General features: G+C 44.0%; 1 protein-coding gene across 2 annotated transcripts in view; it reads right to left on the reverse strand.

Moving 5' to 3' along the window:
* The window catches only part of PIGO (phosphatidylinositol glycan anchor biosynthesis class O), a 66444-nt gene extending 52344 nt beyond the window's left edge, over positions 1-14100 (reverse strand). For both annotated transcript variants that reach the window (XM_082243708.1, XM_082243709.1), the window contains exons 1-3: positions 14005-14100; positions 7737-8230; positions 3470-3613 (exon numbers count right to left, since the gene is read on the reverse strand). In XM_082243708.1, the coding sequence (XP_082099834.1) occupies positions 3470-3613; positions 7737-8229 (637 nt within the window). In that variant the 5' untranslated portion in view covers position 8230; positions 14005-14100. The remainder of the gene's footprint in view (positions 1-3469; positions 3614-7736; positions 8231-14004) is intronic.
* Between the last annotated feature and the right edge of the window lie 3698 nt (positions 14101-17798).

The following is a 17798-nucleotide window of genomic DNA, read 5'->3' on the forward strand; positions in this document are numbered from 1 at the left end:
GCGTGCGTGCGTGCGTGCGTGTGTGGCAATCAAGGGGTTACTTCTAAACTATGCGCTGGGGATCTGGGGGGGGTGGCGGGGACCCTAAACCTCCTTTGGGAAAGAAACTAGCTAGCTAGAGCAACCTCAAGTCACAATGACACCAATACAAAATACAGTAAAAACAGTATATTATGTGTGTATTAGTGCTAATGTGACAGAGGGTGTAGGGGTTAACGGGATGTGATCAGGGGGGGATCAGGGGTTTAAATCTTTATTGGAAGGGACTGGCGGGTATCCTAAGGATAAAAGGAACGGTGGCAAGCGCTAAACCTGGTCACAAGTCACACTTATACGGGTATATAGAAAATGCTATATACTGTATACAGTGTGCGTTGTGGCAGGGGGTGTAGGGGTGATCAGGAGGGGATCAGGGGATTAAATCTTTATTGGGCGGGTGGGGGGGACCCTAAACCTGCTTGGGACACAAACTTAGTCGCCTGCGCTAATTCTGATCACAATGACACTAATACAAAAATACAAAAACACAGTATATTACGTTTGTATTAGTGCTGATGTGACAGAGGGTGTAGGGGTTAACTAGCGGTGATCAGGGGGGGATCAGGTGGGATCAGGGGCTTAAATCTTTATTAGGGGGGGGTGGCGGGTAATTCAAGTGGAAAAAGGGGGGTCGCAAGTGCTAGACCTGACCACAAATCACACTTATACGGGTATATAGCAAAATGCTATATACTGTATACGGTGTGTGTTATGGCAGGGGGTGTAGGGGTGATCAGGGGGGGGTCAGGGGCTTAAATCTTTATTGGGCGGGTGGCGGGGACCCTAAACCTTCTTGGGACAGAAACTTAGTCGCCTGCGCTAATTCTGATCACAATGACACTAATACAAAAATACAATAACACCGTATATTGCGTTTGTATTAGTGCTGATGTGACAGAGGGTGTAGGGGTTAACGGCGGTGATCAGGGGGGGTTCAGGGGGGATCAGTGGGTTAAATCTTTATTAGGGGGGGGTGGGGGGTAATTTGAGTGGAAAAGGGGGGGTCGCAAGGGCTACACCTGTTCACAAATCACACTTATACAGGTATATAGGTATATGCTATATGCTGTATATAGTGTGTGTTGTGTCAGGTGCTGTAGGGGTTAATTGGGGGGGTGATCGGGGGTGAAATGTGCCTATCTAACTGTGTGTGGGTGTGCTTGGTGCAGTACTCACAGTAAGATGTGCTCTCCTCTCACGCTGGATCCAAAAAGACCGTTGTGGGGGGAGGGCACATCTCCTCTAAGCCTGTGTTTACATTTCACAGGCTTAGAGGATGATCTGATTGGGCAGGACCGATCAACAGGTCCAGACCAAAAATGATTGGCCTGGACCTGATGACTGATCGGTTCTGAACCCAATCGAGTCATCATCGGCGGCGGGGACGCGCGGGAGCGCGCACAGGGCCGGCAAATTGTGCTGACGTAGGCCTACGTCAGTTTGCCTGGCCGGGGCTGAGTGCCGACGTAGATCGTCGTGCGCCGGTCGTAAAGTGGTTAAAGACTAGCCTATAGGTACAAGTTCTAAGAGAGGGTTTATATCCTCTTTAACGCATACGGTTAGACAGATCAATTTGGTTGGTCGCAGACTGGTCGGTAATGAGAGCTTGGAATCTTTTTGTGTCTTCTTACATGCGTTGGCCTTCCAATGCTCCTTACTGCAGAGACCAGTTATAAGTGTGGGCAGTAACCATTTGTTTGTGCTGGCGATGAAAGGGTTACATGGTGCTGGAAGCCCCCCAAGCCAGGTAATGAAGTGGGTTCTATCTGACTTTCTGTAGCTCACAGTGTGCAGTGAAATCAAAGCAATTTCAGTGCAGGAGAAGAGCCGGTACAACTGTGCAAGACTGAAGAGAAGCTTTAGCTTGAGGCAAAAGCATGCATGTTGAAGTGTAATATCTGCAAGATTTTTGCATTAACGAATCACTAGAACTTATGTTTATGGTTTTAATGACTACCTGGAAACCTGTATGCAGCTGCTTTGTTGAAGGGTCCCCTTTTTTTTTTTTTTTTTTTTTTTTATTAGGCACATTAAAGCGAAGTTCCACCCAAAAGTGGAACTTCCGCTTATCTGCTTCCTCCCCCCCTCCGGTGCCACATTTGGCACCTTTCAGGGGGGAACAGGTACCTGTTTTTGACAGTTACCCTTCCCCACTTCCAGGAGACAGCGCCATCCCTTGGAAGTTCCGTCCCCTTTCTCCTTCCCCCGCCGAGCCAATAAGAATGCACAGCGCGCTTTGTGAATGCGCAGCTGTGAAGCTGAAAGGCTTAATTGCCGGTATCCCTTAGAGTCAATGGTGGCGGCAGCACCTGGCAGTCGATCCGAAAATCAGCTGGGGTGCTGACATCGGGGGCTGGACAGGTAAGTGTCTATATATTCAAAGTCAGCAGCTACAGTATTTTTAGCTGCTGACGTAAAAAACATTTTTTCCACAGCAGGAACACTGCTTTAAAGTGGTAGTAAAGCTTTTAAATTATTTATACCTATAGATAAGCCTATAATAAGGTTTATCTATAGGTACTAAACAAGCAAAAAGTTGGGGGAGCAAACCCTGAACATGTATATCTAACGCCGGTGCAGCTATGTACCAAGCGACATGTATATTAAAAAAGAATAGCGCACACATGCAAAAGAAATGACTATCAAATATGAAGACAATCCATAAATAAAAATGGGGATTTGGTCCCACCATATGGCCATATCGTGCTCAAGCCCACTACTACGTCAAAGTACCCCATTATCAGTGGGTCCTACACTATCCATAAAAATAATTATCTATAGGTACAGTAAACATCTCCTAAACTTGCACCGTTTAGGAGATATTTACTTTAGCAGCGCTGTGATGTCATCGGTGCATGCACACTGCGCTCTCAATGAACGGCGTGCCATCCACACAGAGAGCCGTGCCATACCGTGACTCCCGCGCAAGCGTCATTGTAGCTCAGGTAGTCAAACAGCCACAGCCCGTGAACCCGGAAGAAAGACCAGGTGAAGTTGGAAGCCCTGGGGAAGCTGTGACAGCACTCCGCTGGAGGACATTGTTTTCAGGTAAGTCTTTCATAATGTGCTAGTATGCGATGCATACTAGCACATTATGACATTAACTTGCAGGGAGAAGTTTTTTTTCGTTCTTTTTTGCGCTTTGCTACCAGCTTTCATTGAAGCTCAGACAGTCAAGCGGCCACAGCCCGTGAACCCGGAAGAAAGAGCGGGTGAAGACAGAAGCCCCGGGAAAGCTTTGACAGCCCTCCACTGGAGGACATTGTTTTCAGGTAAGTCTTTCATAATGTGCTAGTATGTGATGCATACTAGCACATTATGACAATAACATGCAGGGAGATGATTTTTTTTGCTTTCTTTTTTGTGGTTTGCTACCGGCTTTCACTGATATTTTGTCAGTGAATTGTGTTGGGGTCAGCCTTTCACTCACCAGTAGGATAGAGGTGCTGCATGATTCCCTCATCCACCGTGTGAAGGTCCTTCACATTGAAGGAAGAAAAGAAGTAAGACTTGTAAAACTTTTTCGGAAACAGTCCATCCCAGGTATCGTCTCCCATGAACACCACTCTCTTCCCTAAATAATGACAACGGAAAATAATGAAACAATTAAACAGATTTACATTGCTTGCCAAGCAGTACAGTCAGCAACCCAGCTAGTCTGAGAAGACTTTCAGCAAAACTAAACAAAAAGCATAGCTAATTATGTAATAAGCAAACTTACCACCCCTACCCACTTAAAAAAAAAAAAACATAGCAGTGTCCCCTCTGTACTGTGGGCTCTTAAATCCCCAATGTGGAATGCTATAGGAAGTGATGTCACTGTCCTTAGTCTGCTTGTCTTCAGCAAACTGTTTGCGGGCTTTCTTGTGCCTCATCTCTAGAAGAGGCTTCCTTCTGGGATGACAGCCATGCAGACCAATTTGATGCAGTGTGCGGCGTATGGTCTGAGCACTGAAAGGCTGACCCCCCACCCCTTCAACCTCTGCAGCAATGCTGGCAGCACTCATACGTCTATTTCCCAAAGAAAACCTCTGGATATGACGCTGAGCACATGCGCTCAACTCCTTTGGTCGATCATGGCGAGGCCTGTTCTGAGTGGAACCTGTCCTGTTAAACCACTGTATGGTCTTGGCCACCGTACTATAGCTCAGTTTCAGGGTCTTGTCAATCTTCTTATAGCCTAGGCCATCTTTATGTAGAACAATTATTTTTTTCAGATCCTCAGAGAGTTCTTTGCCATGAGGTGCCATGTTGAACTTCCAGTGACCAGTATGAGAGAGTGAGAGCGATAACACCAAATGTAACACACCTGCCCCCCATTCACACCTGAGACCTTCTAACACTAAGGAGTCACATGACACTGGGGAGGGAAAATGGCTAATTGGGCCCAATTTGGACACTTTCACTTAGGGGTGTACTCACTTTTGTTACCAGCGGTTTACACATTAACCACTCTACTACCGCTCACGGTAATAGTACTGCGGCAGAGTGGCTCGTTCCCGTCCAGTCACGTAGTATTAACGTGACTGGACTCCTCCCCTTCTGGGCGGCGCTTGCGCGCCGCCGGAGGCTCGCTCCCGCTGTTTTCATTCACAGCGGGAGTCGGGCCAGGGGAGGAGCAGCGGCGATCGCCGCTGCTCTTACCCGATCGTCGGGGATCGAGTCTGGAGATCCGCCCGCTGTGTGTAAACACAGCGGGCGGATCTCCATAGTGACAGGGAGTGACAGATCGGACTGTTCAGCATAGCTGGACATCCGATCTGTCCATGAATCACATAGTCACCTCCCCCCCTACACGTCAGTAAGCACCAGGCATACATTAACCCCTCCCTCTCCAATAAAATTAACCCCTTCCCTGCCAGTGTCATTTTTACAGTAACAGTGCATATATATAGCACTGATTACTGCAGTAATGTCACTGGTACCCCCAAAAGTGTCAAAAATGTCAGTCAGGGGTCCGGTCTGTCCGCCGCAATGTCGCAGTCCCGCAAAAAAAATCGCAGATCGCCGCCATTACGCATTAAAAAAAAAACACCAAAAATGACAGAAATCTTTCCCTTTGTTAGTAAACGCAATAACTTTTGCGCAAACCAATCAAAATACGCTTATTGCGATTTTTTTTACCAAACATATGTAGCATAAAACAAATTGGCCAAAAACTTTTAAAAAAATTGGTTTTTACATCTTTTTTGGGGGGAATTTCATATAAAAAAATGTGAAAAATATTGTTATTTTTTCAAAATAAACGCTCTTTTTTTGTTTATAGCGCAAAAAGTAAAAATCGCACAGGTGATCAAATACCACCAAAAGAAAGCTCTGTTTGTGGGAGAAAAAGGACGTAAATTTCGTTTGGGTACGGCGTCGCACGACCGCGCAATTGTCAGTTGAAGTCGCACAGCGCCGAATCGCAAAAAGTGGCCTGGACGGAAGACAGCAAAATCCTCCGGTTGTAAAGTGGTTAATGGCTGTGTGTTGAGTTATTTTGAGGGGACAGCAAATTTACACTGTTATACAAGCTGTACACTCACTACTTTACATTGTAGCAAAGTGTCATTTCTTCAGTGTTGTCACATGAAAAGATAGAATAAAATATTTACAAAAATGTGAGGGGTGTACTCACTATATTATATATATATATATACTGTATATACACACACACACATACATATATATATATATATATATATATATATACACACACACTAAACTGGTGATCAGTGTAGATCTAGCGCTGGTATCAAATTTTAACACCAAGAGAAAGAAAAAAAAAATGTTTTGCCCAGAATTTCCTTTACACAGTTATTATTCAATAGGTCTCAAAGTGCTTTGAATGTTTTGTCATGATTGCTGTGACTAATCATCTTCATCTAGCCTGTCGACCATATTTTGGCCTCAATAAACCTTGAGACGTTACCCTGAGAGCCTTGTCTTGGGATCTGCCTGAAAACCAGCTACAACATCAGACTGGAATACTCACCTAAACTGGGGTCCACAGCCTAAAGTGGTTACATAAGTTGTATCTGTTTATCTGCCATCTTTTTTACATCCTTTTAAAGTCCAGAATGTATACAGCTTGTCTGAGCTTTCTGAAATCAGGGATCTGAAGATACACTCTACAGTGCTCAGTGAGGAGAACCCTGAGAGGTGATTGAAGGGGAAGGGACACACCCCCCCCCCCTTCACACAGCACACAGGAACAGAGCTGAGATTGTCAATCACGGGCTGTGTACTGCAGCTCCCTCCCGTCACCTTTTAATCTCTTGGTGTCAGGAAAACTTGTCAAAAGTGATTCATGCTGACAGGAGAGGAACAAATACAAGAAAAGGAGGGGGAGACACCAATAAGTGCAGTATTAGTATAGATTAATTTATTAAAAGCGGTTAAAAACACAAGAGTGTGAAATTCATAGGCTCATCTGAAGATGTGTGGCTTGGCTGTTCCACTAAGTTCCTGGGGACTGTGTCACCCCAAACGCCACTGAAGATGGAAGGCTCGCTCTCCTGTGTTGTGCTTTCTGCGTTGGGCCAGCATGAGACGCAGAGGCAGAAGTGACATCACCGGTGCGGTTTGGAGACTCTCAATCCGTGAAGACAGGAAAGGCTATGTGCTCAGAGCTGACGGCTCCTTCCGAAGGCCTTCACTCCCTGAGGATAGCTGCCTGAATTATAGTTTACTCAGTCTGCCTGGACAGCAGATCAATCTTATGCCCCATAAAAACAGACCAGGTGACTCTTTAGCATTTGAAATTGTGGAGCGCCAGACTCCCATCCTGATTTTTCAGGAGAGGAACAGAGCAGCAGACAGAAATGACACCTAGTGCTTTACATTGAGACAAGTACACGCTATAGAGGGATATGCTTTGTTCATATTTTGTGTCTGAGGTTTACAACCTCTTTAAAGAGGAAGTAAACCCTCCTCTGACACTTTTACCTATAGGTAAGCCTATATTAAGGCTTACCTATAGGTACTGTAAATATCTCCTAAACATGTACCGTTTAGGAGATATTTACCTTAGATGCATCCAGTGACGTCACTGGCGCATGCGCTCTAAAGGAACGGCCGCTGATGCCGTTTCTTCAGAGCCCCGTGCCGTGACCGTTGACTCCCACGCGCGTGAGTGACGTCACCGCGGCTCCGGCCAATCAGATGGCCGGATGCCGCGATCCCGGAAGACGGGCGACTGGACATGTCGCCCGTCATACAGGTGAGAGGGCGGCACGGCGGGAGCTCGTTCTAAGGTAAGTATTTCATAATGAGCTAGTATGCGATGCATACTAGCTCATTATGGGTTTCTCTTTCAGGCTGCACTTCTTACAATGTATTTGTTGCCACCTTCTCTGAATTACAACTCTAGTTTTAGAGGTGACCCCACTTCCCAACATTTAACAGAAAGGAACTCGGTCAGGGGAAATATTTGTGTAGATGGCTGGTACACACAATGAAGTGTAAGATCTCAGCCGAAGAAGAATAAAAAAAAAAACAAAAAGCTCAATAAAGACCTTATCATATGGAGTGTTACAGAACCCAAGATCAACTTCAGAACAGAAAAAGGAACTCTGAAGAACTAATCTGGTCTTTTCCATCCAGTAACTACATGACAAATGACAAGCAAGAGGCCTTCAGACACTTTTCAAGACAAAACACTCGTTAGAAGCATTACCACTACTTAGGATCACTAAAATATGTCTCTGACTCACCATTCTGTACCATCTGATGGATCAAATTGTCTTCCTGGATGGCATAGCTGGCAAAGTTGCTGCCCACATCCACAAAGGTGGGCAGTGAGCCCGTAGTGACTCCTTTAATCCTCTGCATGGTGGTAGTGGGAGGGTCGGCCCGGAAAGGGAAGAGTCTGGCATGCCGAGGCTGGGACAGGATAAGCTGGTGGATCACCTCCAGTTTGTTCTCGAAGGGCTTTGGGTTGGTGTTCGCTGGGTCATATTTGGCAAAGTCATACTTCAAGGCATCAATGATGACAATGACGGCCTTATTGAACCTGTGTGGGAACCAGCAGGAAGCAGCCTCTTGTTGGGTGCTGCTAAGAAGTCCGGGATCAGGAGGCTGAGAACACAGACTCTGATTGTTGAGTTCTATTCTCATTAGGAGGAAACCGCTCATGAAAAGCCAGATGCCGGAGTAGAAGAGGATGGACAGCCAGGCCAGGAAAAGGAGCACCGGAGCCCTCTTCATCCTGTGGAATACACGGACAACACAGATTTACTAAGTTATGGCAGACATGCAATGGAAGTGGGATGCTTTCTCTATTATTTGTAGCAATGTCAATTTCTTCTTCTGATTACCAACTGCCAAAATAACTTCAGTTAGCTTTAGTGCCAGTTCACTCTAGGTCGCTCCGACTTCGGGGGCGACCTGTGAAGTCCCATGCACCGCGACTTTGGCGCGACTTGCACGGACTTCATATAATGGAAGTCTATGCAAGTCGCTCCGAGGTCGCCCCGAAGTAGTACAGGACCCTTTTTCTAAGTCGGAGCGACTTGTGTCTCTCCTATTAGAACGGGTCCTGTACCAGTCAATGGACCGCGACTTGTCAGGCTTACAAGTCGCCTGACAAGTCACGGTAGTGTGAATGGAGGCTTACAAAGAGTTTATTACTTTCAGTCAATCGGTCCTCACTGATAGCGGTCTATTTAACCACTTCTGGACCGGAAGGTTTTGCCCCCTTAATGACCAGGCCATATTTTGCGATTCGGCACTGTGTTACTTTAACGGACAATTGCGCAGTCATGCAACGCTGTACCCAAATAAAATTGATGTCCTTTTTTCCCCACAAACAGAGCTTTCTTTTGGTGGTATTTGATCACCTGTGCAATTTTTATTTTTTGTGCTATAAACAAAAAAAGAGAGACAATTCTGAAAAAAAAAAAACAATATTTTTCACATTCTGATATAGAACATCCCCCCCAAAAAAATCTAAAAATCTAATTTTTTTAAACATTTTAGGCCAATTTGTTTTCTGCTACATATTTTTGGTAAAAAAAAAAAAATCGCAATAAGCGAATTTTGGTTTGTGCAAAAGTTATCACGTCTACAAATTACGGAAAAGATTTATGTCATTTTTATTGGGTTTTTTTTTTTTTTTACTAGTAATGGCGGTGATCTATGATTTTTTGCAGGACTGCGACATTGCGGCGGACAGATCTGACCCCTAACTGACATTTTTGGGGGGACCAGTGACATTACTACAGTAATCAGTGCTAAAAATATGTACTGTTATTCTAATAATGCCATTGGCAGGGAAGGGGTTAACAGTGTGGATAATCAATGGGTTAAATGTGAGCCTAGGGGAGTGATTCTAACTGTATGGGGGCGGGGCTTATGGAATGACCATAGAGACCTGTGAGCCTATATAGAAGGATCACAGGGGCTCTGTGATCATTCCAGAGAGAAGAACGGTCAGTTGTGTTTACAACAGCCGACCATTCTTCTCTCTCAGCGAGGAATGATCACGGGTGTCAGGTGGCAATAGGAGCCGCCTGCCCTGTGCATCAGAGTCCTGGCTGCTGAGTGGGGTCGGGAGCGCGCCTCCAGCGGTGCGCGCTCGCCCCCTAGCTGCCAGCGCGCGACCAACGTAGCCCTACGTCGGTTCACGCAGGAGGAACAACCTGCGGCAGTATATATGCCGTGGGCGGTCCGGAACCGGTGCCACTAAATCCACATCATAAAAACTATCAATAAATGGTGTATTACATGCTGTTCATACTCAGTCACTATGAGATTTGTTTTCTCTATTCTGAAAAAAACCTGGTTGATCCTGCTGCTCTCTATCTCCCCTTCCGTTCGTGTAGCCATTGGCTACATACACTGATCGAATACTGGTATCCCAGACCGTTAGACCGGGATCTGTTAAACAGGCAGGGCTACACACAGGCTGAAATTCACCCAGTTCCTGCTGAACCGGCTGACATTAGTTACGTGTGTACCCAAGCTTTAGTTCTACTTTAAGGGCTACGCTATATTACAACAATGTCCAGCCTACTAACCCGAAGGTAGTCAGTGTTCATTTTATCATTACCTGCTCTGTGTACAGAAGGTTTATTATACAGAGTGCAGAGAAGTTGGGCCGATTAATAGCTAAAGATAAGACATGGCGCGACCTACAAAACCTACCCAATGACATATTTATTTATTTACAGAACGCCTTTTTTTTGAAACACTACTCAAAGAGGAGAAGAGATTTCTATGCAGCCGTTTTATCTGATAATCAATTTCCCGATCTGATTCTTGTCACCATGTTAATATATATTTTTTTTTTTTTGCATTTAAAATGTATTAAGGGATTGTAAAGTCTTTTATATATATATAATAGAGGCAATGGTTTTACACAGAGCAGCCCGGATCCTCCTCTTCTCAGGTCTCTTACTGGAGCTCCTGGCCCCTCCCTCCTGCTGAGTGCCCCCACAGAAAGCAGCTTGCTATGGGGGCACTCGAGCAGAGCTGCAGCTCCATGTATCCATTTAGACACGGAGCTGACGTTTGGCCGCACCTCTCTCTCTGCTGATTGACAGAGACGGGAGCTAATGGCACCACTGCTGTGTCTCAGCCAATCAGGAGAGAGTTCTGAATGGCTAAGGCACTAATGGACATCGCTGGATAGAGAGGGGGCTCAGGTAAATATTATGGGGGGCTGCTGCACAAAGAAGGCTCTTTATCCTAATGCATTCAATGCATTAAGTTAAAAAAATACCTTCTGACTTTGCAACCACTTTAAAGGCTCAGTTAAAAAAATAAATAAATAAAACAAACATGTCATACTTACCTGCTCTGTGTAATGGTTTTGCACAGAGCAGCCCTGATCCTCCTCTTCTCGGGTCCCCCACCAATGCTCCTTGCTCTCCTCTCCCTTTACCAGTGCTCCCAATAGCAAGCCACTTGCTATGGGGGCACTAGTGCATGCTCGCTTCTGATCCCTGCTCTATGTGTCCATAAGTAAGACACATAGAGCCGCAGCTTGGCCCTGACAACCCTCCCTCCCCCCCCCCATTCTCTCCTCATTAGCTCACTGTCTATGGCTGACAGCAGTGGGAGCCAATAGGAAGTCGGCACTTCCTATTTACTAGGTGACCAGCTGTGATTGGACACAGCTGATCACGGGCCTACGTCATAGGCTCTTTACCGGGATCGGAGATGCGGTGTGTCAGAGTGACACGCTGCATCACCGATCGCCGCTCTGCGAGCCCCCCCCCCCCAGTCAGGATAGAGCAACCACTTGGCGGTCGTCATTTTGCTATACGACGGGCAGGAAGTGGTTAATCACCAGTGGGTTTTTTATTTTTTGCTTAAAAAAAAAAAAATTGAAAAGAATAAAAACGTTGAAAAAAAAAAAAGTTTTTCTTAGTGCCTGTTATAAAATTTTGTAAATCAATAATTTTTCTCTCTCACCGATGAGGCTGCACTGATATGCAGCACTAATGGGACTGGTATTTAGCACTGATGTTTAGCACTGATACGCAGGACTGATATATAGCACTAATAGGCACTAATACGCAGCACTTATATGCAGGGATGATATGTAGAACTGATGGGCACTGATATGCAGCACCGATGGGCACTGATATGCAGAACTGATAGGCACAACTAATGGGCACTGATATGCAGAACTGATGGGCACTAATATGTAGCACTGATATCCAGAACTGATAGGCACTGATATGTAGCACTGATATGCAGAACTGATGGGAACTGATATGCAGCACTGATGGACACAACTAATGGGCACTGATATGCAGAACTGATGGGCACTGATATGTAGCACTGATATCCAGAACTGATAGGCACTGATATGTAGCACTGATATGCAGAACTGATGGGAACTGATATGCAGCACTGATATGCACAACTAATGGGCACTGATATGCAGAACTGATGGGCACTAATATGTAGCACTGATATCCAGAACTGATGGGCACTGATAAGCATCACTGATATGCAGAACTGATGGCCACTGATATGTAGCACCTTTATGCAAAACTGATGGGCACTGATATGCAGAACTGATGGGCAGTGATATGTAGAACTAATGGGCACTGATATGCAGAACTGATGGACACTAATATGTAGCACTGATATGCAGAACTAATGGGCACTGATATGCAGAACTGATGGACACTAATATGTAGCACTGATATGCAGAACTGATGGGCACCGATATGCAGAACTGATGGGCACTGATGTGTAGCACCTTTATGCAAAACTGATGGGCACTAATATGCAGAACTGATGGGCACTAATATGTAGCACTGATATGCAGAACTGATGGGCACTGATACGTAGCACTGATATGCAGAACTGATGGGCACTGATATGCAGAACTGATGGGCACTGATGTGTAGCACTGTTATGCAAAACTGATGGGCACTAATATGCAGAACTGATATGCAGAACTGATGGGCACTAATATGTAGCACTGATATGCAGAACTAATGGGCACTGATATGCAGAACTGATGGACACTAATATGTAGCACTGATATGCAGAACTGATGGGCACTGATATGTAGCACTGATATGCAGAACTGATAGACACTAATATGTAGCACTGATATGCAGCACTGATGGGCACTAATATGTAGCACTGATATGCAGAACTGATGGGCACTGATATGCAGCACTGGCATTATTGCTGGGCACTGTTGGGGCTGCACTGATGATCATTACCCTGATTATCTGTACAGATCTCTCCTGTGAGGAAATGCTGCTGATTGGCTCTCCTCACACTCTGTTATTGGGAGGCGAGGAAAGCCGAATTTCCTTGTTTACATGTGATTGGACCAGACTTGTATAAAGTACTCGAAATTTCTACTTGAGTAAAAGTACAAGTGCTCGATCAAAAAGTGACTTGAGTAGAAGTGGAAGTGCTCACAGAAAAAGTTACTTAAGTAGAAGTACTAAAGTATTCAACATTTTTTTTACTTAAGTATTGCAAGTAGTTTTTTCAAAAAAATTGCTACTTAAGTACTAAAAGTACAAGTACTGTGTTACGTAGTTATTAAAGAAAGAAGTCAAAAGTTTGAACATCATATTGTTTTTTATTATTTCAAATGATTTATTCAAATGATTAACCTGTGTTTGTTAGTAGTTTCTTGATGCACTTTAAGCGCTGTAGCACCATTTATTTGTTTGTTTCATATTTTCTTTTTATTGGAAAGATTTGGTATAGCAGCTTTTATTATACACAGCCTTTATTTTCGTATGCGCTGATTTACAAATGACATTATACAACCTGCCATCTACTGTTCTGGCAGTGGTAATTTTTTTAAAAGTAACGAGTAACTATGCAGCACAAAAAAAAATACTTGAGTAGAAGTATCGAAATCATCGAAAAAATGTAGTGAAGTAAAAGTAGAAGTAGGAGAAAAAAATTCTACTCTAGGAAAGTACAGATACCGCATTTCGGTACTTAAGTACAGTACTTAAGTAGTTCTACTTCGTTACTATACATCTCTGGATTGGACACTGCTGATCACATGGGTAGGGAGCCTCATCATCGGCTCTTTACCGGGATGGGTGATGCGCCGTGTGCCAGGGACAGAGAACACCACTGACCGCCATGGTGCGCAAGCGCGATGAGAGCGGGAAGACGTCATGTGACATCGTCCCTGAATGAGAGACTCGCCGTCTGCCCGACATTTCACAACATGGCGGGAGGGAGGCAGTTAGGACTACACTATGTGTGTATATATATATATATATATATATATATATATATATTAGACACATACACACAACACATAATATAACACACAGGAATATAATAATATATAAATACACCCATATATAATAATGCAAATAATAAAAGGCAGAGATCTAATAGGAAATAATAAGGATTATACATTATAATGAGAAGAAACACATGTATATATACACAAAGATAATAAACATAACACAGGGATATAAGACATATACAATAAGAAGTAATAACCATGTAAATGAAGGCTGTAACACTGACCTGAGCCTGATCTCTCCCTTCACATTCACTCCACTGAGGTCAGGCGGACCCGGAAGAACAGAGCTCGGTCACCAGGACAACAGCACAATAGAGACCGGGAACAGGAGGAGAGACCGATGGAGATCATAGACAGCACGCTGTCGGACCAGAATGGTAATAGCGGGAACGGGTGGCCTCTACAGGTCTTTTCTGGTACTGCATCATCATCATGCATAATTCAATGTATAATAACTGAAAGGCTGTTGATTGGCCTGGGGTGGAATTGGGAAGCCCCAGGGGTACATGGTGGTGTTTGGTAAAAAAATAATTTGTATACGGCATCGCTGTATTATTTAAAAAAGAATTTGTATACGGCAACGCTGTATTATTTTTTTTAAAACAGCAATGAATATAGTAATGTTTAGGGGTATGGTAAATATCATGCAGTATTAAACCCAAAAGCAAATATTTATTATATTTCAGCTTACCAATTCTCAGATGTGGTGGCTGCATTTGTTTTCTTCTCGGTTAAGACCAACCATTTACCACTGACAGGGGTGCTTACATAAATCAGCTTTTATTCATTTATGTAAAAATGTTATTCCAAGAGGAACAGAACTGTTTTGCTTTAGCTGCTTATACGTGTGAGCTGGAGTTTAGCTTCAACTTGTTAGTGTATTTAAATCTGCTAGTATATCTAACACTTCCCTCAACCCCGGATAACATTACTGCAATCCAAAGGTGCCCCCTGTGCTCCTTCCTCCAGTGTGGAGGTGTTCTATCAGAAGAGCGCTATCTATCAGATTCTGCAACCAGAAGGGACCTTCGGACGAGAACAACTTACTGCGCATGCACCATGCATTCCAACATGGCCGCCATGCGTTCCAATAGGTTTCCTAATGTGACAGAACAAGAAGCAGAGGCGGACATCTTCTTACACCCACGCAAGTCTTGAATTTTAGCAGTAAACTCACCTTATATACTGAAATAATCTATTTCACTATATAATCAGATTGTCACGGAGCAGTGCGGGGTGTACCAAGATGGCCGCCACCACCTTCTACCTGCAGGTTTCTCCATATATTTACTACAGTATATTACAATAATAATAGAAATGTAATACTGTGATTCAGTCTATAAAATGAGTTTACTGCTAAAATAAATGTAAAATTGAAGACTTGCGTGGATGTAAAGATGTCCACCACTGCTTCATGTTCTGTCACATTGGGAAACCTATTGGAACGCATAGCGGCCATGTTGGAACGCATGGCGCATGTGCAGTACGTTTTTCTCGTCCGAACGTCACTTCTGGTTGTAGGATCTGATAGGTAGCGCTATTCTGATAGAACAGAGGTGCTTTAATACCGGAGGTGTGTTACTGGCCAGATCACCAAGTAAAAACAGAGGGAGGGGATAAGCCTAAAAAAAGAAAACGAATGCAGCCGCCGCCTCTAATAATTGGTACGCTGCAATATATTACTTTTTATATTTTCTAATATTATTACATTTTTTTTTATCTGCATCTGTCATTACTTAAATGTTATACCTACAAGTGCTTGTGTGATCTCTCTTTGCCAGGGCTTTTTTTCAGCAGGAACACGGGGGAACGCAGTTCCGGCACCTCCATTCTGAATGTATGTATGCATGTAATGTATGTTGCTGGGGGTCAGTTGTTGCTGGGAGGGAGGTACTGTAGAGGAAGGGGTCTATTGATGCTGGCTACTGAGGAACCTTTTGTTGCTGGAAGGGATCTATTTTTGCAGGGGGGGTCTATTGTTGCTGGTAGGGATCTATTTTTGCTGGGGGTGAATCTTATGTTGCAGGGGGTCAGTTGTTACTGTTGAGGGAGGGGTATTTGTTGCTGGCTGCTGGAGGGTCTATTAATGTTGGCTGATGGGAGTCTATTGTTGCTGGAGGGGATCTATTTTTGCAGGGGGGCCTATTGTTGCTGGTAGGGATCTATTGTTGCTGGGGGTGGGTCTTATGTTGTAGAGGGTTAGTTGTTGCTAGGAAGGATGTACTGTTGAGGGAGGGGGTCTTTGTTGCTGGCTGCTGGAGGGTCTATTAATGTTGGCTGATGGGAGTCTATTGTTGCTGGAGGGGATCTATTTTTGCAGGGGGTCTATTGTTGCTGTTAGGGATCTAGTGTTGCTGGGGTGTGTCCTATGTTGTAGAGGGTTAGTTGTTGCTAGGAAGGATGTACTGTTGAGGGAGGGGGTCTTTGTTGCTGGCTGCTGGAGGGTCTATTGATGCTGGCTGTTGGGAGTCTATTGTTGCTGGGGTGGATCTATTGTTGTTGGAGTGTCCATTGTTGCTAGATCTATTTTACTGTCTTTCTTATTATCATTAACAAATTCCATACAAAATACTTAGCACCACAAAATAATACTTGGGTCTATATTCTCTAAAAGGGGCGGTATTGGGAGATAGTAAGGGGCGGAACCAAGGAACGGTTCTTGGAGGTGGGTAAGGGGCGGAGGCGAAGGGTGACTTAAAAGAGAAGAGTTCCTGGACCTATTCTCTGAGAAAAAAAGCCCTGCTCTTTGCACATCTCAAATAAACCCCAAAAGCATAAACTATCACATAACCATGATAATACACCCATATATTTGGAAAACCCTGGCTGGACCCAACCAGTTCCATCTCCTTATTCCCATTTACCTCCCAACTTCATGAATACCTCGTCTACCAACAGTCTGAGCTACAACGGGGAAAATAATTATTTGATCCCCTGTAGATTTTGTAAGTTTGCCCACTTACAAAGAAATGAAGGGCCTATAATTTTTTATCATAGGTGTATTTTAAATGATAGAGACAGAATATCAACCAAAAATCCAGAAAAAACACATGATACAAATGTTATAAATTGAGTTTTCAGTCCAGTGAGTAAAATAAGCATTTCATCCCCAAGCAAAACATAATTTAGTACTAGATGGAGAAACCCTTGTTGGCAATCACAGAGGTAAGACGTTTCTTGTAGTTGGTGACCAGGTTTGCACACATCTCAGGAGGGATTTTGGTCCACTCTTCTTTACCGATCTTCTCTAAATCCTTAAGGTTTCTTGGCTGTCTTTTGGCAACTTGAAGTTTCAGCTCCCTCTATAAATGTTCTATGGGAATAAGGTCTGGAGACTGGCTAGGTCACTCCATGACCTTAATGTGCTTCTTCTTGAGCCACTCCTTTGTTGCCTTGGCGGTATGGTTTGGGTCATTGTCATGCTGGAAGACCCATCCATATTTACAAAAATGTGAGGGGTGTTGTACTCAGTTTTGTGAGATACTGTATGTATCCCAAACCAGATATCTATCTTACTATTATCTTTCGATAGCATCATCAGTAAACTCAACAGATTGCATGTACAGATTGAAGTCTAGCCATCGAGACCAAATTTTTCGAACTTTTTCGGGGCATTTCCTATGTTTGTATGTCAGTTCTTCCCTTCCTAAATTAAAATTGATTGCATCGGATCATTGAGCAATTGTTGGTGGGGAGTTTGAAATCCATTTCTGCAATATGAGTTTATGGGCTATATACATAGACCGCAACCACATCTTTTGGTGGTATTTAATCACCAATGGGGATTTTATATATATATATATATATTTTTTTGCATTCTTTGCAGATCTTCTCTAAATCCTTAAGGTTTCTTGGTTGCTGCTTGGCAACTCAAAGTTTCTATAAGATTAAGGTCTGGAGACTGACTAGGCCACTCCATGATCTCAATGTGCTTCTTCTTGAGCCACTTATTTGCTGCCTTGGTAGTATGTTTTGGGTCATTGTCATGCTGGAAGACCCATCCACGACCCATCTTCAG

The sequence above is a fragment of the Pelophylax lessonae genome (assembly GCF_965119305.1).
Source record: "Pelophylax lessonae genome assembly, chromosome: 1".
In the NCBI taxonomy this organism is placed as follows: domain Eukaryota; kingdom Metazoa; phylum Chordata; class Amphibia; order Anura; family Ranidae; genus Pelophylax; species Pelophylax lessonae.